The 21,811-nt window shown below is 41.6% G+C and overlaps 1 protein-coding gene across 3 annotated transcripts in view; it reads right to left on the bottom strand.

Moving 5' to 3' along the window:
- Positions 1–18,771, bottom strand: part of LOC108718909 (WAS/WASL-interacting protein family member 3) — a 35,185-nt gene extending 16,414 nt beyond the window's left edge. Inside the window, exons 1-2 of one of the 3 annotated variants that reach the window (XM_041565990.1) lie at positions 18,626–18,771; positions 7,810–7,908 (exon numbers count right to left, since the gene is read on the bottom strand). In XM_041565990.1, coding sequence (XP_041421924.1) covers positions 7,810–7,884 — 75 coding nt within the window. In that variant the 5' untranslated portion in view covers positions 7,885–7,908; positions 18,626–18,771. The remainder of the gene's footprint in view (positions 1–7,809; positions 7,909–18,625) is intronic. The other 2 variants (XM_041565989.1, XM_018267426.2) reach the window with 2 other exon arrangements.
- Between the last annotated feature and the right edge of the window lie 3,040 nt (positions 18,772–21,811).

The following is a 21,811-nucleotide window of genomic DNA, read 5'->3' as shown; positions in this document are numbered from 1 at the left end:
TAAGTAAGCCTTATCAGAAAGGTCCATCTAAATATACCAGTAAACCCCCAAAGTAATGTTGCTCTGAGTCCCCTGTCAAAAGAAACACTGCATTTCTTTCCTTCTATTGTGTACACATGGGCTTCTGTATCAGACTTCCTGCCTTCAGCTTAAACCTCATTGCCCTGGGCAAGAGCATGCTCAGTTTGCTTCTCTTCCCCCCCCCCTCCCTTCTCTACTGTAATCTGAGCCCAGAGCAGGGAGAGACTCAGGCAGGAAGTGATGTCACACCACATTAATACTGCAGCTCCTATTATAAACAAACAGAGAGTTTCTAGAGCTTTTTACTCAGGTATGGTTAAACATTCTACAGAATAAATATAGCATTCTAGCTTGCACTATTGCAGCTAATCTATTGACAATAAAATGCCTCTGTAGCTTTCCTTCTCCTTTAAACTGTTACAAAAGTATCTATTATGGTCTCTCTGCCAAAAGCCAATTAGGTTTTAGAAACTTTGTATCTTTTTCTGGCTGTTTAGTACAGGAGATCAAAGTGAAAGTCGGGACATTTCAGTTACAATCCGGGACTGTGGGTTGAGCTGTCAAAAACGGGAATGTCCCAGGAAAAATGGGACAATTGGGAGGTATGCTACTCCCCACCCACCCTGGGAGGCCCCAAATGCACTCATCTTGCTATTCCAGTTGTATTGATATATAAATCTATTATATGTGCACTCACTATACTGTCTTTTGCTCCTGTAGCGTTGCTGCTGCCCCAATGAACATAACATTGGCTGCGCCCCTGATGCTGAGTAAAACTAACTGAATTTTTTAAATCTGAGGTGCAGATTGCAGCCATTCCCCTTGGCATAAGCTCTCTGTGCAGGAACACTAAGGGGTGTGCTCTTGCACTTCTGCCCTAGGGAATATCCAGTATAATGACTTCTATTCAGGGAAAGAGAAGCTTGCAGGAAAAAGCTTCTCCAACTGCCTGAAAAAATGTTTTAACAGATTTCCACGTCTATGCTAAGCTTCAAACTTGGCAGTACAAGGAAATGTGATTGTGTGATAGCACTGATTCGTTTTCCTGTGTTGCATAGCAATTCCCATTATCTTTATTTCCATGCCAGTAATAAAATCAGGTCACAGAGAGCTTGTTTTCCACTTCAGTGTCGGTGCCAGCAGTGATTAGTGAGGTTGTACTGTGTGATTCCATACAGATCTCATTTGGGGCTAGTCCTACTCTGTGGCACTGGCCACACGAAAGTTGGGACAGATGGGACTCTTATTTTGCAGTGTTGTAATGGTCAAAAAGCACTGAGATTTTGCAAGCTATTTATAGGTAAAGATAAGAAAATGGGCAGCAAATGAAGGGAAGCCATTACACTCTGATTTGACCTTTTCCACCCAGCAGCCCCCTCCCTTTCCCTATGTATCTAGCTTGCACTGTGGCTATGTGATTGTACTGCCAGACCCACTGTTTCCCTGTACTGCTGCTCCAGCACAGATAACATTCACAGCTATCAGGGGAAACACACCCAGCTCAGCAATTGCCAGGAGTCAAGATGTCTCTCTACTATCCCTCAATATATACATATACTGTATCCATTTGGTTAGTAACAACGCAACTTACTGATCACTTTACAATATCACCACTCAAACTTGCATAAGATATTTTTAAGTCATTCTAATGCTAAATGATTCATAAAGGCCAAACAATAAAAGCACCATTTATTTGATTGCATTTTGTAAACGACATATTGCCCTGTAAATGCTAAATTAAATGAAGTTTCATGGCATTCAAGTAAAAGAGATAAAATGCCATGCTATTTAGCATGGACTGTGCTCCTAGCATTACAAGTTAGTGGGGCTCATTTATAAACACTGGGCAAATTTGCACCTGGGCAGTAATCCATGGCAACCAAACAGTGATTAGCTTTTTTTCAGCCAGCTGCAGGTTGAGCGCTGAAAGCAATCATCATTTGATTGGTTGCCATGGGTTACTGCCCAGGTGCAAATTTGCCTGGTGTTTATAAATGACCCCCACTGAAGCAGCACTGAAAAAGGGAGATGTTTCTATCTTGGGTCTAGAGCTAGAGGAACATGAATTTATGATCTATGTTCAAAAGTCTTTAGTTATACAGGTATAGAACCGGTTATCCAGAATGCTCGAGACCTGGGTTTTCTGGATAACGGACCTAATCCCTAATTTGGATTTTCATACCTTAAATCTACTAGAAAATCATGTAAATATTAAATAAACTGGGTTTTAAATAAACTGTTTTTGGGATTAATTATATCTTAGTTTGGATCAAATTCAAGATACTGTTTTATTATTACAGTGAAAAAGTAAATAATTTGTTAAAAATATGGATGTATTGGGTATAGCTTAATGTGTGTAAATTTGTTTCTGCTTATTATTCGTACATTTTATCAAATACAATCAGATTATACAGCACAGTACTTCTAGGGGTAAAAATGAAAAAAAAAATGCAAACATTTTTTAAAAAATGGGCTTGGGCCCTGTTTCTGTGAGCAGGGTTGGACTGGTGGGCCCGGGCCCACCAGGGCTGCTGTCCAGAGCTCCCCTCTGGTCCCCTGGCCATCACTGCTGCAGAGCCCGCACCGCCCCCTCCATCCCTGACGCACTGCAGCTCAGATGAGCGTGTGCGCTTTTGCGCACTGCATTTTACACCGGTCAGGCAGGAAGGAAGTAGCATAAAAAGATCCTGCCTCCAGGGCACCTGCATGCATACAAGAAAGCCGGTCGCGTGGTGCAAATTTATTTTTGGGGGGCCGGCAGATCGGGGGAGGGGGTCTGGGTCGGCAGGGGCCCATCTGTTTTTTTCCTGGTGTCCTGCCGGCCCAGTCCGACACTGTCTGTGAGGTTATGCTAATTATTCTGTAACACAAAAAATATACCCTCACAAACAATGCTCAGTGATGCCATTAGTTCTAAGCAGTGTATGGGTATATTACTACCTGGAACTTGTTTCCCATAATTTATATTGTGCCTTCGACCTAGTGCCTGTGTACAGCCGTGTCACTTCTTAGTGACTAGGTGAGCTGGCACTAAAATGAAGATTAGATATAACAACATATAAATAATTTTTCTTATATATACACTTCACTATCCCCCTTACAGAAATCTGTCTCTCTACTTTGTCCCCCAAAATTTAAAGTAGGGCATACATGTTAATTTAAGTTATATTTTGTTGTCTCGCCTGTTGTCATGCGTATGAATTTCACAATGGGTTGAATACACAAGAACAGAGACAGGACACTCACTGTAATCTTCAATAGAAAACTATGTCTGTAACATAAAGCAATGTGTAGCATAAAGCATAAAGGAGAGTTCAGATAAACAATATGGCATTCCCCACGTGTATTTAATTCTATATTCTATGTAATGCTCTCCTAAACAAAGCATCATAGCAGTCAGAGCAGTGTCGGACTAGTCCACCAGGACACCAGGAAAACTCCCGGTGGGCCCAGGTGTCAGTGGGCCCTTGTGCTGCTAAACATTTGCCTATTTCATGGTCATTCCCTATTTCTATGAGAACAAAGAGGCTAAATTGATGGAATAATAGGTTATAGGATGTATAACGAAAGAGACTAGGAGAATAGAGGTTGAGTGAAGAGAGGAAGAATAATAGTACTGGGTCCCTGGTCTAAGGTTTTTGGGTGGGCCCCTGGTGTCCCAGTCCGACACTGAGTCAGATAGACAGAATACGTAGTTAGAAACTGGCCTAGAGGTTATTAAAATTAAATAGCTATTTTAGGAATTTCATTTATTTACTTTATAGGAGAACAGAGCGTTCCTGAACACAAGCACTTGGACTGCACACAAACGGACTTTGGCTGATAACAAACCCAACATAATCCAGTAATACTAACAGGGTAGAAATTGTTTGTGGTTTATGTTACCGTGCAGATTATCAAAAAACAAGAAAACAATACTTTGCAATTATTTAATCAAAGAACAATTCTATTGATTTTTTTCTTTACAAATAGGAATGGCCAAACTGTGCCCCTTCAACAGTTGTTCAGCTAAAAATAAACTTCAGAAGCAGCTGGGACAAAAATTAAGACATATCTACTTTAAAAGTGAAGGAATTTTCCCTGTCACAGGCAGTACACTTGGGAATGATCTGACCAACATATCATTTGCTCTCCATGTGCTCTAAGAGACAGCTGGGCATTGTCTTTGCTCTAAGTTTTAAATGATCACCTACTGTATTTTTGTCCCTAAAGTAGAGGTGAAGACAGAAAGGCAAGTGGCTATCCATTACTGCTACCTCAGGAAGGGACAACTGTGAGGGGAGCAAATGGAGCCACCTGTCTGTTATTTGATAGGTGAATTGAACAAAGAAAATCTTATACTAACAGCAATGGTGTTAAACCATGGATAAAACACTAAGGAGCCCATTCACTAAGTTCGAGTGAAGGAATAGAGGAAAAAAAACTTTGAATTTCGAAGTTTTTTTTTTGGCTACTTCGACCATCAAATGGGCTACTTCGACCTTTGACTAAAAATCGTTCGACTATTCGACCATTCGATAGTCAAAGTATTGTCTCTTTAAGAAAAAACTTTGACCCCCTAGTTCGCCACCTAAAAGCTACCGAAGTCAATGTTAGCCTATGGAGAAGGTCCCCAAAGGCTTTCTAAGTTTTTTCTGATTGAAGGATAATCCTTCGATCGATGGATTAAAATCCTTCGAATCGTTCGATTCGAAGGGTTTAATCGTTCGATCGAACGATTATTCCTTCGATCGTTCGAACGAATTGCGCAAAATCCTTCGACTTCGATATTCGAAGTATTTTAATTCCCCAGTCGAATAGCGAGGGTTAATTAACCCTCGCTATTCGACCCTTAATACATCTGCCCCTAAAACACCCCAGCCAGTTCCATTAACTTTTATTTACTGATTCAACTGACGAGCCAGAAAATTTAAATTTGGATTATTTGGATAAAATTGAGTCTATGGGAAATTACCTTTTCGTAATTCAGAGCTTGCTGGATAATGGGTTTCCAGATAGCATATCCCATACCTATTAATATGATAGGAAAGGGTCACACTGCTTTCTCTTATAAAATAAAACTAAATTAGGGCTCTTACTGACGAGCGGTTGAAGCTGCGCTCCCCTGCGTTCCGTTTTTCTGCGTTCAGCCGCAGGGGAGCGCAGGAGTAGATGCATTAAGTATTTTTCAATGGGGCTGTACTCACACAGGCGCGTATAGGCGCCGAACGCAGGAAAAATGCAGCATGTTGCGTCTCAACCTGCGTTCGACGCCTACACGCGCCTGTGTGAGTACAGCCCCATTGAAAAAAACTTAATGCGTCTATTCCTGCACTCCCCTGCACAGCTTCAACCGCTCGTCAGTAAGAGCCCTTATGGTTTACACTTGAACACTGTCAGATGACCAGTTCCCCATGCAACCTCCGACATGATTCCAATGAGCAAATGTAATAAATGTAATAAAATGTGTATATAGGAAAATATATGCACGATGCAAAAAAAATATTCTTTTGTCCACATGTCCTCCTTTTTATGAATGTAATATAATTTTTGTGACTTTTGAAATTTGCACCAGTGCAGCCTACTTTTAGTGATGTTGTTCCAGTTTCATCTACATCCATAAAATATTATTAACATTCTGTTCCATGGAAAAATATTTTTTAAATATCGATTCATGAGAAAATATATATTGCTATATTTAACAAACAACTATTTCTCATGTAACGTTAACATAATAAAAATTAGAATGAAAAGCAGGGAACAGGAGGGTGATTCACACATGTTGTTTGTTGACAGTGTCTTAAAGGACCAGTAACATAAAAAAAAATTTAAAAAAATTCATCAAAAAATAAACACCCACACAAATTAAACTTTTAAATAGCAAAGCCTTTATTAAAAAATAACTTACTGAAACTCCACTTCCGCTTCTGTTCAGAAAAGGCGACACGTCGACCATCCATCCTGCAGCAGTTGATTTCTTCTCCCTTGTTCTCTCTCCTGGCCGCGCTATATCTAGCGCATGTATTGTCAGACTGACACAGCACGAAGCCGCTATGACACTTCTAATAATGGTACGTTCCCAAGTCCTGTCGCAGCAAAAAGTTATAGAAAAGGCAGAGTAACTCGGACCCATAGCACTGGGCTCATATGCTGGGTTTCACGTAGGGAGGTGCTGGTCTGGGCTCACACGTGGGCCACGTTCAGCAGCTAATTCAATCCAACCTCACAGAATTAGACGCATACAGCTGCCGAGCCGCCCCCTTGCGCAGTCAAACTCTTACCTCTGCTTGTTTTCTGGCGCCGTTTTCAGGGCTGAGCAGGTTACCCAAGAGCAAGTAGAACTGTTGCTGCTCGGCCGAATTGCTGCTGCTCCAGAAACAGAGGGAGAGAGAGAGAGGGCGTGAGAATGAGCAAGGGCCGGAAAGCTGCCTGGGAGTGACGAAGCCATGTACTGGAGGGTTGCAAACTGCACGCAATCTGACCTCACGCGGCCGGCACGTTGGAAGATTGAAAGATGCTTATTGGTGGGGGAGGTTGGCGGCTGTAGTTGGGATGCTGGCCATGGCAAAGTTCTAGTGGTTGGGGAAAGTGTGTTGGAGGAGAAGAAGAAGCTGGCTGACATTCTTGCCGGCAGAGCGCGCCAGACTAAGCACAGCCAGGAGAGAGAGCCAGGGAGAAGAAATCAACTGCTGCAGGATGGATGGTCGCTGTTTCGCCTTTTCTGAACAGAAGTGGAGTTTCAGTAAGTTATTTTTTAATAAAGGCTTTGCTATTTAAAAGTTTAATTTGTGTTGGTGTTTATTTTTTGATGTATACTAACGAATTTTTTTAAAATTTTTTTTTGATGTTACTGGTCCTTTAAGATCTTCTGATCACCAGCTAAAGGTCTACTGGTAGATCCCAATCTACCTTTTGGGCACCCCTGGTGTAATGCATGGTTTATGTGAGCAGAATTAAGAGCATTTAAATACAGACTAGGTGCTTTACAGCACAAAACGCGTCAGGCCTTTCATGGACATATAATATTTAATAAGCACAGCGCCGGATTGGGTGGGCAGGCGCCCCTAGGCCGTGCACTCCGCGCGGTCCTAGCACCCGCCCGCACTACCACACGCTGGCGCAAAAGCGCCAGCGTGTGAGCGCCGAAGCACTGGAGAGCACAGGCGGCTGGGTGGCATGCCGCCCCCAAAAATGTGCCGTCCTAGGCCCGGGCCTATGTGGCCTCGCCACAAATCCGGGCCTGAATAAGCATATACTTTTTAATATATTGAACAATAATGTTGAAACTTTTAATGCCTGCTATATTTTTGCTATTATGGCCTAATCCACTCCCTTTGGCTGTAAGTTTGGGGCTTAGCACTCAAACCCAATATTTCTACTGGTGAATTTAGACACTTTTTGCATCTATGGGATCATAGCCTTTTAATTGCAGAGTTAAGGGCATATCAGACAACATCACAGCAGAACACAGCATCAATATGGTAGATCAGAAGTCAGACAAAACAAGATCCACCATACCTGAAAAGCTTGCCTTCCTCAGGCAGAAGCGGCAAACTCACTGGACAGGTTCCCAGGGGAGCTCCTGAGACAGATATTACGTAACGTGACAAACCACTTTATCTCGTTCTAGCCCAGTTTTTGTTTTGCCCTAATGGCAGCAACACACAGAACTAAGAACAATATTAGTTCAAGAACTTGACATCAGACAAACGTTTTGTTATATGTAATTATACTGACTTCATAGCGTGTCCACATAAAGAAAGAGGAATTCAAATTGCAATGAATAAAAATGAAGACTGTGGAACTCACCTTAGAAAATGACGGTGGAGGAGGTGGCGGTGCTGCTGGAGGAGGTGGAGGAGGAGGAGGTGGAGGTACAGGCATTGTATTCGTTTCTTTACTTCAGCTCTGTTAATTAAATAAAACCAAATGAAATTATTCAATCATTGGCTTAGCTCACTCGAAAACGTTAAATTCATTTTGTGGTCATAAATGTTAACACATTAAAAATAAAAATACAATGTTTCCATAAGTATTCATTTTGTCCATGTTAATGTTTTGCAAACTCTTTCCACGATAGATTTTTATATGTGCCATTTATATTGGTTCGTTCTTTCAGATTTGCTTCAGGTTGATGATGCTTGTGCACCTCCACTTTCAAACAGTGCTACTTATTCGCAGATGGATTAAGATCGAGGCTTTGTGCAATCGCAGGATACTCACTTTGGCAGCGATTTATTTAGCAAATTATTGTCCTGCTGAAAAATTAGCTTTGTCCAGCCTAATAATTAGCTGAAAGAGGTTATTTTGCAGTAGTTCCCTGTATTTGCACCATCTTTTTTCCTTCTGTTTAAACAAGAGGCCCAGTCCCTGCTTGTGAAAAACAAATCCAGATTATGATGCCAGTGTGCTAGTGCTACCACCACCATAGTTCACCATACATATAGGTCAACACTGTAATGGGGCAGATTTAAAAGCAAAATGCATTATTTTCCATTCTGTGCATGCCTCTGATGTAAGAAGTCAAACAATGCTTTCCCATAATATATTGTAAATATGCTGATAGAGAAAACATCTGGTGTGACATTGCCAAAAGCATCTAAACATCAGTAATGACAGCTTACAGTTTCGGCTTGGCACAAAATGAATTTTCCCTTCATCAGACAATAAATATACCCCCTGTGTGTACACTAACAGGTGTACGCTGTGCACACTAGGATTGCACACTCAAAGCACACTAGGTGAAATGTAAATTTGAAAGAAAGGGTCGAGGAAGTGAGGGATTAACCGATTAAGTGAGAGCTATGTGTAATGGAGTGCTAAAAAGTAAACCGAGCATGTGCTAGAAGAAAGCATTGCACCTGCCTGTCACATTTATTACTGTTGGGTGCGCTTGAATGCTATAAAGATGTACAGGATGAAACTGCCCTAAAGGAGGAAAGGAGACATTAAACATGCTTTGAGGAGTGCAAGGAGAGACAATTAACATAAAAGCTGTGCAGCCTGTCACAGCAACTGTCTTCAGAAGAAAAATCTTCAACTGCCTAAGCAATTATTATTTCATTATTTTAATTGAAACTGTAGCAATTAAGCAAGGGCTATTATCAAGGGTGGCTTTCACATTAAAGGGGTGATTCACCTTTAAGTTAACTTTTTTTATGTTATAGAATGACCAACTTTTGGCTACTTATCAATTGTTCTTCATTATTTTATTTTTTTTTATAGTTTTTTCATTATTTGCTGCCTTCTTCTCATTCTTTCCAGCTTTCAAATGGGGGAGGGGGGGTCACTGACCCATCTAAAAAAACAAATGCCCGTTAGGTTACACATGTATTGTTTTTGCTACTTATTATTACTCATCCTTCTACTCAGGCCTCTCCTATTCATATTCCAGTCTCTTATTCAAACCAATGCATGGTTGCTAGGGTGATTTGGACCCTAGCAACCAGACCACTGAGACTGCAAACTGTAGAGCTGCTGAATAAAAAGTTAAATAACTCAAAAAACCCACAAATAATAATAACCAATTGCAAATTTTCTCAGAATATCACTCTACATCATACTAAAAATTAACTCAATGGTAAACAACCAATTTAAGGCTAATAGCACACTGGGCTGTGCTTCAGCTTCTCAATGCCCACGTTTTCTTCGCAGGCGGAGAGAAGTTGAAGTACTCCCCATCTGCTCTTCTGTGTCTCGGCAATGAAAGGCACATGGATGGGCTCTGTGCAGACACTTGGAGTGGATATCCCACTAGTAGGAGAGGCAGATAGAAGCCCAGGCACAGCCCAGTGTGTCATTAGACTAACAGCAGATTTTCCAGTTTTTTAAGTGAAGGCTTTTTTAGCATAGGAAGGAGGCTGAAAATATCACCCCCCTCTGTAAAGGAAATACAGCCTCACTCAAGACCAATAGTGTTCTTTTCAACAATATGTTCTTCTTTTATTTACTTTTTTAAAAGGTAAATTGTTATTAAATTAAAAACACAAACTGACAAAATACAATACGTCTGGTAAAATGGCATTGGATTGATGTTGGGTCAGGAGCAGGCATATACAGGCAGGAGAATTGTATAGCTGACAGTTACAATTAAAATTATAGGTATTGTCTGTGGCTTCCTCCCATTTTTCATGGTCGAGTCCTGGATTTGCCTGCGCCCAAAATTGGTAGGGATGGTAAGGGCAGAGACACACGGTCAGATTCGAGGAGATTAGTCGCCCGCCGTCAAATCTCCTGTTCTTCAGGGTGACTAATCTCCCTGAACTGCCTTCCCCTTGTCTTTCCGCCGGCTAGAATCTGGTTTCCTTGTGAGGCAACTTCGGGCGACTTTGGAAAACAAAGCGCTGCGAGTGCCATCCCGCCGGCAAATTGCATTCTAGCCAGTGGGAAGGCAGTTCGGAGAGATTAAAGGCCCGAAGAAGATGAGATTTGTCACCGGGCAACTAATCTCCCTGAATCTGACCGTGTGTCTCTGCCCTTAAATAAGGGTAAGGACACACTGGACGATTTGTCGCCAACGTTTTTAAAAAGCAAATCGCGGCGACATATCGCTCGTTTTGTCTCTGAACAAAACCAAATGAAAGACGCCAGCTCCTGTGCACACAGCGCGTTTGTGAATCGCCTGTAGCTCCAAAACGCACTGAGACCCTTTTCCGAGCGATTTATCAGAAATAGCATGTACTTAGAAAAGCACTGAAATCTCCTAGACACGCACACACATACAGATAAGTAGCAGCAATTGTATTCAAATTACTATGCGAACGCAATGACGCAAGAACGCAAGCACGTAAAGACGCCAGGTTACAGCGGGAAGCACAAACCGTTTCCGGTTTGGGTGGAGCACGTACCGCACAGAGTAATGGGATACAAATCGCTCCGTGCCAATAGTCGCTGTGAATCGTCTGTTCAAAAAAGACGATCGTCTTGTCGCCGCGATTTACTTTTTTAAAACGTTGGCGACAAATCGTCCAGTGTGTCCTTACCCTAAAGGATGGTTTCACTGTTCCCATAATCTCTCTATAGAGTCTCGATCTTTTATTTACTTTTGAAATAGATTTCAATCCACCCTATGCTCATCCTTTATCTTGAACATTTTTTTAATTGTATTAAAAGTATTAAGAACTTTATTAGACAAAATATTTTAAACACAGAAATGTAAGTCTGTGTTAAGGTGGTGGCTTTGCCCCAATATTTATTCAGGTGTAAGGTAGATTAACATTTCTGGACTAAGCTCTCTCTTGCTTATGTGTGAATTCTCACAACAGTGCGCCAGCATTTGAATGTACCGAAATGTTTTAATCGGGCCTAACTGAAGACACAGAATATTGTTATTACTACTAATGAGTAGTGGCAATAAAAATGGTGTGATTTTCTTCAAGTACAGGAATCCTCATGAGTAGTCCCTGGCCTGAGAATGTCTCCACAGAATATACAGTGGGCAGGCCAAAAATTAGTTGCATTGCAGTAGGAAACAGTAGAAACCTCATTTTATGTCTTGAGGAGCACCAGAAAAAAATAGTACCAAAGCCATAAAAATGCAAAATCAGGGAAATGTGTATATTAAAGCAACTTAGGAGTCAAGTATTCAGAAGTTACAGAAGGATCCAGGGCAATATCTGCATGTGATTAGTATATTAAACAGCTTAATTTCACTAAAAATAACATTCACTATTTAAAGGGGACCCGTCACCCAAAAAAACCCATTCCAAATCCTATTTTATCACATTAGTCAAGCAAAATGAACTTTAATTACACTATTTAAATTATTTGAATCTTGTTTCCTTCAGTCTGGGAATTCATAATTATAGAAAGCAGGCAGGAGCCATTTTGTGGACACTGTTATTAAGACAAGCCCTGCATCATCTCAGAATCTTGTTTGTGCACCAGAATGGGGGACCCGATGTCCATCCCCATGCCCTGGCTACACAATTAAACGGTAAAAAGAACGGGGGAATGTGTGGAGAGCAGTGACATCTAGGAAGTGCTGAATGGAAAGTGAAAGTAATTGTCTGCCCCGCCTCTATGCCACTGGCATAGAGGAGGGGCAGACAATATTTGATTGACAGCTGAGATTTTTAAATGAGCTTACAACAGCTATGAATGCTTTAATAAAAAATAGAAATTGGATTTCATGTTTAATTTGAAAAGGACTTTTATTATACAGATTTTTGTGTCTGGGTGACAGGTCCACTTTAAGGGCAATGGCGAACATGGCAAGTTCAGGCCAATAAGGTTGAGTGAACATTTGCTGCTTTTTTTCTTCTGACTTCGCAGCAGCTGCAAAAGCTTATAAGGTTGACACAACATCGAAGTGTGGTGAGGGCTAGGGACTTCTTTCAGGTTCCCATAGAAGTGTGACTGGGAGTTAAGAGATCAATAGCAGCTATTGTCCCAGACAGACAGAATGCATACAGGCTAGCAGACAGACTTATGTCAAACCAGCTTGTCTTGATCTCACTGTTCAAATGAAAGGAAATGTGCTGGTGTCAGTTTTTACTCCCCAAACAGCTGTTAGGAGCATCAGGGTCAATAAGTCTCATAACAGCAGGCATAAAAGACCAGTATCATAAAAAAAAAAATACTAAAACACTAAATACAATTAAGCATTCATTAAAAATTGCTGTAACTAGATAGGCACTAATACTTTCTAAGGAAATGTGCTCCAAGCACTAATGCATTATTTGATGTTTTTTTTCTGACATATTTTAGATAAATTGTTCCTAAGATAAACTCATTTAACGGGTTGTTCACCTTCCAAACACTTTTTTTTAAGTTCAGTTGTTTTCAGACTGTTCACCAGAAATAATGACTTTTTTCAATTACTTTCCATTTTTCATTTTTTACCATTTTTCCAAAATCTATAAAGTTATACTTTAAAGTTTAATGTCCCTGTCTCTGGTGTTTGGCAGCTCAGTAACAGCTGCCTTTAATGAAACCCACGGATCCTGCTAAGTGGGGCCAAACATAAGAAATGTAACAACTAAATGTATCAATTTAAAACAGTTTATAGAGTCTGCGACCCCCCCCCCCCCCCGAGCTGCTTTAGAAGGTGAAAATGACACTTTAAACTTAAAAACTAGAAAAACAGGCACTAGTTCAAAAGGAAAGTCATTTGTTTAACATTTATAATACCGGTGACATGCAATTGAATGGCAGAGTAAAAAATTAGAGGAAGTCAACAGAGCTAAATTGGATAAAGTAGGACTAAGTGCAACACTGAGATCACCATAGAGCAAACAGTCCCACGAGCATTCCACTAGCATTACAATATTACCTAGATAGCTGACACAAAGGGAATCAGAGTGGTTTAGATTGGGTAACTGTTTTCCCAGAGTTCTGGAACTATAACTGCCAACGTTCCTCTGAAAAGGGTACTGGGAGCTGTAGTTTTGAACCAGCTGGAGTATTGATGGTTGCTTATTCGTGACCTAGATTCTCTGTGATGAGGAACTGATTACACCTACAATTACAGAAGTATGCCGCCTCAGAACAGAAAATAATAGCAATAGCCACTGCAGTTCAGAACAAGGAAGAAATTAGATATTAAAATGATATCGGCCCGTGCCCCACTGCAGTTTCCAAGTATAGTTCCTATAGTCCTAAGTTCCTATCGCATTAGGCCTTAGAGTCAATTTTATCAGAAACCAATTAAAGTGCCTATATATTTTTAGAGTGAGGGAGGAAACCAAAGCTGGCATGGAGGAGAACATAAAAACCTAGTTGAAATGGAACCTAGGGGCCCCACACTGCAAGGAAACAATACTAACCAGCGCATCACCATGAGATTCTGTTTGTCCAGTGCAAATAGAAGGGAGCAATAGCTTCCATAGCTTAGATATATTTTGGGACACAGCCAACTTAAAGTGATATTGGCACATTATCAAAAACAATGCCAGCCACAATTTCTTAAACTTTTTTAATAAGTGTAAGCTCAATATCCATAATAGGCAGACACCTCCCAATCAATCTCAGGGGGACTAGATCCTGAGACAACAAGGGGACTAGATCCTGAGGCAACAGGAGGGCCAGAAGTGCCCCTGAACATTGAGGCTGATTTAAAAACATAGGCACTAAACCACACAAAAACAGCAGCCAATAGCAGTTAATGAGTAGTTAGTTTCAAACAATCTACTGCAAATTGGAAAATGAAAATAGAGAGAGCCCTGACTGTTTAATATCAGCAACTGCATTTGTGCAATTTATCCCCTATAAGCCCTACTGTGGTTAGATCCAAGTAAAGCTGGCCATACATAGGCACAGCCACTCGTTTGCAGGAGAGCAATATGGGGCTGATCCAATCATGGGCCCAATGACTGGATCACAAGATCAGGAATGCAGGTGGTGGGATTGAGGGTCGCATCAATGAACTGATGTGGTCCTCGATCCGACATGCAATTTTAAAGGACCAGTAACATCAAATTTTTTTTAAAAAAAATTTGTTAGTATACATCAAAAAATAAACACCAAGACAAATAAAATTTTAAAATTGCAAAGCCTTTATTAAGAAATAACTTACCGAAACTCCACTTCCTGTCCTCTACAGAAAAGGCGACACGGCGACCATCCATTGTGCGGCGCTGGATTTCTCCTCCTTGGCTCTGTCTCATGCTGTATTGACAGCATGTGAAGCGGCTGCTGCATCAGGGAGCGTTGTTTCCATAACCGAGGATTGCTGGCGCATCTGTAGAGTGGGGAAGCTGTTTAGAGTGGAGCTGGGCCACATCGTGGATGGTTGTAGTTCCAGGCTGATCTGAGTTCCCAGTCACTGTCAAGTAGCCACTCTCAGATGCGCTGCTTTCCGTGCTATCGAGCGCTAAACTGCAAGCGGACACACAGTGCGGGTTCCTGTTCAGTGTCAGGGTCCACGAGAGAGAAGCCCAGCGTTCCCTTCCATCCCATTATCCCCCTGCTGGCTAAGCACACGTGTTTAAGATAGCACAGAAAGCAGCGCATTGAATTCGGGTCGGTAAGAAGCGCTCGATACAGAAAGCAGCGCATGTTGAGAGTGGCTACGTGCCAGTGACTGGGAACTCCGATCAGCCTGCTGCCTGGAACTACAAACATCCACGATGTGGCCCAGCTCCTCTCTTAACAGCTTCCCCACTCTACGATGAGTCAGCAATCCTCGGTTATGGAAACCACGCTCCCTGATGCAGCAGCCGCTTCACATGCTGTCAATACAGCATGAGACAGAGCCAAGGAGGAGAAATCCAGCGCCGCACAATGGATGGTCGCCGTGTCGCCTTTTCTGTAGAGGACAGGAAGTGGAGTTTCGGTAAGTTATTTCTTAATAAAGGCTTTGCAATTTTAAAATTTTATTTGTCTTGGTGTTTATTTTTTGATGTATACTAACGAATTTCTTTTAAAAAAAATTTGATGTTACTGGTCCTTTAAGCCTGTTGATTGATGATTTTCTGTCAAATATCGACTGTGGAAGCCGGTCAGAGGGCCCTATGTACTGGCCAATAAGCTACTGTCTGTCTGCAGCTTTTCTTGGCCAATGTATGGTCACCTTAAATGAACAGTAACACCAAAAAATTACAGTGTTTTAAAATAAAATATCATATACTGTTGCTCTGCACTGGTAAAACTGATGTGTTTGCTTGAGAAACACTACTATAGTTCATATAAACAAGCTGCTGTGTAGCCAGGTTAAATAGTCTAGCCAGGTTAAATAGTGGATAACAGATAACACCATTACATTCTACAGAGCTTATCTGCTATCTGCTGTGTTACCTGAGCCTTTTCTCCTTTGAATGACTGCCCCCATTGCTACACAGCTGCTTATATATATAAACAATAGTAGTGTTTCTGAAGCAACACACCAGTTTTACCAGTGCAGGGCAACACTGCATTATATTTGTATTACTTGAAAAAACACTTTTTCATGTTACTGTTCCTTTAACACTGCATTACACCTCGGGTATACCTAGTCCTGCCTCACCTATTTATGACATTCAGTTGAAGCTTGTCAACAAAACTGCCCTTGCAGGAAACCTGCTGTTTTCCTGCTGCACTTTGGGTGCTTTCCACAAAGTTCATGGACATTTGGAAAAGGGGATGTTATGTATAAGCACTGTTACACTAATAATGCAAAACAAATATAATCTGCTGTGACAGAAAATATCACATCTTTAGAATGCACCTTAGAATTAAAGGGGTTCATCTTTAAAGTAACTTTTAGTATGGTATAAAATGTCCAATTCCTAGCAACTTTGGAATTGGGCTTCATTGTCTATGTTAAACCGTTTTTGAGTTATTTGTCTTGCTCTTTTGTCTCTTTCCAGCTTTGAAATGGGGGTCTCTGACCCCATCTAAAAGAGAAATGCTCTGTAAGGCTACACATGTATTGTTATTGCTACTTCTATCCAGTCTCTTATTCAAATAAGTGCATGGTTACTAGGCTACTTTGGAGCCTTGCAACCAGATTTTTGTAATTACAAACTGGAGAGGCGTTGAATAAAAAGCTAAATAACTCAAAAACCACTAATAATAAAACATGAAAACCTATTGCAAATTATCTCAGAATATCACTCTCTACATTATAATAAAAGTAAATTTAAAGGTGAACAACCCCTTTAACTTTTACAGACTAATTTATTACTTGCCTACCATGCTGCTTCTGCAATGGATTTAGTGTGAAAAACATGCTGGCACTGATATACAAACTTTAGGGGTTAAGGAATAAAAGGCGCAAAATTTGCACAGGTCTAGATACCCATAGCAAACATTCAAATGTTTATTTTTTTTTTATATTTTGACTAGTAAACGCTACCAGCTGATTGGTTGGGTAAAACTATGCAAACTATCCACCTTTGGTTACAACTAGGGATGCACTGAATCTACTATTTTAGGATTTGGTTGAATCCTGATTTCTCTGTGAAAGATTTGGCAGAATACCAAACCGAATCCAACCCCTAATTTGCATATGTAAATCAGGGAAGTAAGGGGAAAAGAGAATCATGCACGCAATGCACAGCTAAAAACATTTCGACTTTCTGGTTTGTGTGAAGAAAAGCTGTGATTTTTATAGATTAGAATTTAGTTCAGCCAGGTGATTGTTTTCAGTTTTTCAAAACTTGTAGTATACTGTTCAATATGAATTGCTGATTGGTTGCTATAGAAAAGCATACTTGTACAATTTAACACATATATTCGCAAACCTGTCGATACCCCTGCTTGATTATGAGGATGGACAGCACAATAGCAAAAAATGTAAGGAAGTGGATGCCGACACGAAAATGCCCAAAAGCTGCTGTTACAGTGAATGCCCTGGGAGACTGCTGTAGATAGAAACGACACGGAGTATAGCTGCCATACTGCCGCTTTATATAGAATCACTACCAGTTCATATGTATGAATACAGTACCCAAGATACACTGTTCTGAGAGTTACAGTGCTGCCCAGTGACCTTTGGTTCTGTGTGACTGATAAGATAAATATAGGTGCAGAATTTTACTCTATCCCAGCCCACAAAATGGTTCTAAAGGTCTCTCTTTAAGCAAGGCTGATTTAAAACAAATGCAAATACAAGTACTGTACATCTAGGTAAGGGCAGTGCAACCTGGGGCCCTCCAGCTGTAAGTGTGTAAGTACCGGCACCTCTGTAAGTTAATGGCAGCAGTGGAGGCTCACATAACCTAGACCTCAAGGTGCACTTACCTGCTCCACGGAGCCCTGCTTATATAGGTCAGGGGAATGCCAAAATCATTCCAAAGCAGTTAAATAATGAAGAGAAGTATAACTGCTCCTAAGGGTAGGACTACATGGACGTTTTCGGCGCAATTCGACGTGCTGCGACAAAACGGCTGCAACAAGTCGCATGCAACAGAAATAAGGTAAGAGATAGAAATGTTGGATGGAGTCGCAGCGTTGATCTGACGCGACTGTTGGAAGCATCCGACAGTCGTGTCGCGTTGGATCAACGCTGCGGCTTCATCCGACATTTCTATCCCTTACCTTATTTCTGTCGCGTGCGACTTGTCACAGGCGGTTTGTTGCAGCGCGTTGGATCACACCGAAAGCGTCCATGTAGTCCTACTCTTAGGCTCTATGTAGCTACACACTATAGGTCAGCTCTCTATAGGCACATAATAAAAAGGGACATGTCCTTCCTACATGAAACGTCAACTAGCAAACCCCCCCCCCCCAAAAAAAATAGAATTAGTTACTAACTTCACCCTCCAGCACTTGTTCATAAAATAAAAACAACAGACAAGATTGGCAGGTACAGAGAGTTACAATGTGTGTCTGTGCCTGGGAATGGGCTGGTAAATGTAAGCTATACATATACTATTACTGTGCATGGAGTTCCTATGTCCTGTGCACATGAGATATTGAGGTGAGAGTGTGGAAGCTGCACCCCCCCCCCCAGCCCGAGTGTTTACGTTGCTGTTAGAACACTTGCCCTTTGCTGCGGGTCACATGACTCAGTCCCTTTGGCTTGTTATTTTGCCCCTCGCATTGGCCAGAGAGAACCATGTAGTTGGAATACATTGCTTGGCAGCCTGTGCGACCCTGTCATTACACAAGAACAGCCTCAGAGCTCACTCCTCTTCCTGCTCTCTAACTCTATCTAGTCGCAAGCGTTTTAGCCTGACAGTGTAACTTACTGTGTTGCACTTACCCAGCGTGCTTGTCAGCGCTTCTGTTCTCTCTCTCTCGAAGACTCCGGGCTACTGCTCTTCTGTATTGTGGCTCCAGCCTGTGAAGTGCCGGGTTGGTTGAGGGAAAGAGCAAGAAGACAGGGGAGGAGGCAACGGCGTAGGCAGAGTTTCCTTACACGGGCGGGGGCTGCTCTATGACACCTGCTCTATGGCACTGGCACTGTGTCTGTCCAGCCGGGGATCATAGAGCAGCTGGAACAACAACTGTCTACACATTATCAACTAGGAAGGTGGGTTCAGCGGCCCCACACATACACACACATATATACACACACACATATATACACACACACACATACACACACATACACACACACATATATACACACACACACATACACACACATATATACACACACACACATACACACACATATATACACACACACATATATACACACACACACATACACACACATACACACACACATATATACACACACACATATATACACACACACACATACACACACATATATACACACACACATACACACACATATATACACACACACACATACACACACATATATACACACACACACATATATACACACACACACACACATACACACACACACACACACACACACACACAGGGGTTCACATTTCTGTAAAGAATCAGTGTCGTGATCTTGAGCTAAACTTGCTCGGCTATGCTGTTACATAATGTTAGGAGTATATATATGATTGCTTTTTGTGTATGTAGCGCTATAGTAAACTGACTTGTGCTAGGACAGTTTAGCTACATTCCTTGGTGGGCTGAGACCACCGATGAGCTCTCTTTCTCAGGGGTAAGCCCTCGCAGCGGGGTGGAGGCAAGGGTGTAGTGTAACTGTAACCTGATGCGATAGCACAATGATGGGCGCCAGTAGTTCTTTAACAGTTGAACAAAGAACAGTATTTATTGAACAATAGCACATAGATCATTTAGCACATTGATCCACAATGGAGTATAGAACATACACAGCAGCATAAAGGAAGCATATACTCACAGCACGTATAGGCTGAATCCCCACAGGCTAGGGAATATACAGCAGAGAGTAAGTTGACAGCATGCGATGGGTATTGCCCAGTTTTCAGGATATCTTCCAGTGGCAGACTAGGGGAACTCCTGACATCCCTATCTCAACACTTGGTTCCTTACTCCAGGTCAGTAATACCCTGGGAACTTAATCCCTCTAATCTCCTCGGCGGAGCCTTGAGCTGCTCAACTAAATAACCTCTCTATTCTATCACTCCTAGAGCGATCTATAAAACGAGTATAGCTGTCTAATTACTAGGGCCAAGGCGCCTAGGGTCAGCACTACCCATTCCCTTCCAGCCTGCTTGGTTGGGCTAAAGCAATGGACCCAGAGCACATGGTTCCTAAACCTTTTATACTCTGGCACAGTGCCTCTAGAGTACACTGTGTGAACTGCAGGGGTTACATAAGCACAAGGTCCCCATAAGGATCCACTAAGGTGTCCATATTACTAGGGATGTGCCTGTCTGTAAAGTGTAAGGGTGTCTAAGATTTTCACATCCCTACATGTACACTGAGTTTTTCCTATCGTTTTTAAGTTATTCTCTGTGCTGTATATTTTTTTCTACTGCGCTATTGAGACTTTGGTACGGCTATGGACCTACTGCTGGCCCTGATTTATCAACCCCATTTATTAACATTACATATCAACTACCAACCTCTGTTCTCTCATTTGCTTTCTTCTCTCATTTTCTATTCTCTCATTCACTCTCTCATGCTCTTTCCTCTCATTTACCCTTTCCTCTCATTCTTGCTTTTGTTATTTACCCTCTCCCCTTATTCTCTATTTTCCCTCCCCTCATTCTCTATTTTCTTATTCACTTTCTCCCCTCATTCTCTATTTTCTCATTCACTTTCTCCCCTCATTATCTCTTATCTCATTCACTTTCACTCATCATTATCTCATCTCATTCACTCTCTCCCCTCATTCTCTATTTTCTCATTCACTTTCTCCCCTCATTCTCTCTTATCTCATTCACTTTCTCCCCTTATTCTCTATTTTCTCATTCACTTTCTCCCCTCATTCTCTATTCTCACATTCACTCTCCCCTCATTCTCTAATCTCTTACTCTCTCTCTCCTTTGTCACAATTTCTCTCCCTTCCTGTTCTTTCATTTGCTCTTAACCATCTTTCCATCTTTTTTCTTCTTCTATTCATCTATCATCCTCACTTTATTATTTTTCCTATTACCTCTTTTACATGCACTATTGTCTAGTTTCTTTTTTTTGTGTGCCCATGTGTGTTGGCAAACCCCTCTCTCTCCTAACCACAGCTAACCAGGTGTGCAGTCCACTCAGTCAGCCAGCAGAGATCCATGAAGAGGCAACACACAGTAAAAGTGAAAATGAGAGAGAGTAGCTTGTGTTCCTCTTCACTTCTTTATCTGGCAGCAGGGCTGGATTTACATAGCAGGCACCACTAGGCCCGCTGGCGTTAGTCGCCCCATCCCTCCCTTTTATTTGTGCAATTTTCATCGTCTGGACCGGAGCAATGGGGATTGGCGCATTGGAAATTAAAACAACTATTTTATCATCTGCGCATCCCCAGTGATTCTAAACCAATGTAGGTGTGGTTGGGCAGCACGCCGCCCCCTAAAATCCTGCTGCCCTAGGCCCGGGCCATGGTGGCCTTTCCATAAATCTGGGCCTGTCCCTATTATTATTATTATTATTAATAATTATTTACATGTATTTTTAGAGCGCCTATATATAATGCAGCACCTTTAAACACTGTTTCATATAAATGTATCATACATTTTCATTTAAAATTTCTTTCAGGAGAAAGAGGCCTTGGGGCAGATTCACTAAAGGATGAAGTGGCAAATGCTAGCGACAATTTGCCAGTGTTACCATCTGCAGGGACATAGCCTATTCACTAACAGGCGCAGGCATCAATTCACTAGCGGAAGAGACCTTCAGTAGCGTTCGTTCGTACTCTATCGCCAGTAGACTTTACATGCGGATTTTATTGAACGTTACCTCTTTCGCAAGATTGGATTTCGCCACCTCAGACCAGGCGAAGTGCTTAAAGGAAGCTAGATCTTCCTCAATCTTCTGTCACTTACATCATATCTTGTATGCCGAAAATGCATTAAGTTCAAAAAACGCTGGCGACTTTTCC

Source organism: Xenopus laevis, chromosome 6L (assembly GCF_017654675.1).
Source record: "Xenopus laevis strain J_2021 chromosome 6L, Xenopus_laevis_v10.1, whole genome shotgun sequence".
In the NCBI taxonomy this organism is placed as follows: Eukaryota; Metazoa; Chordata; class Amphibia; order Anura; family Pipidae; genus Xenopus; species Xenopus laevis.
Note: the sequence above shows the minus strand (reverse complement) of the source record. Positions and strands in the feature narration are given on the sequence as shown.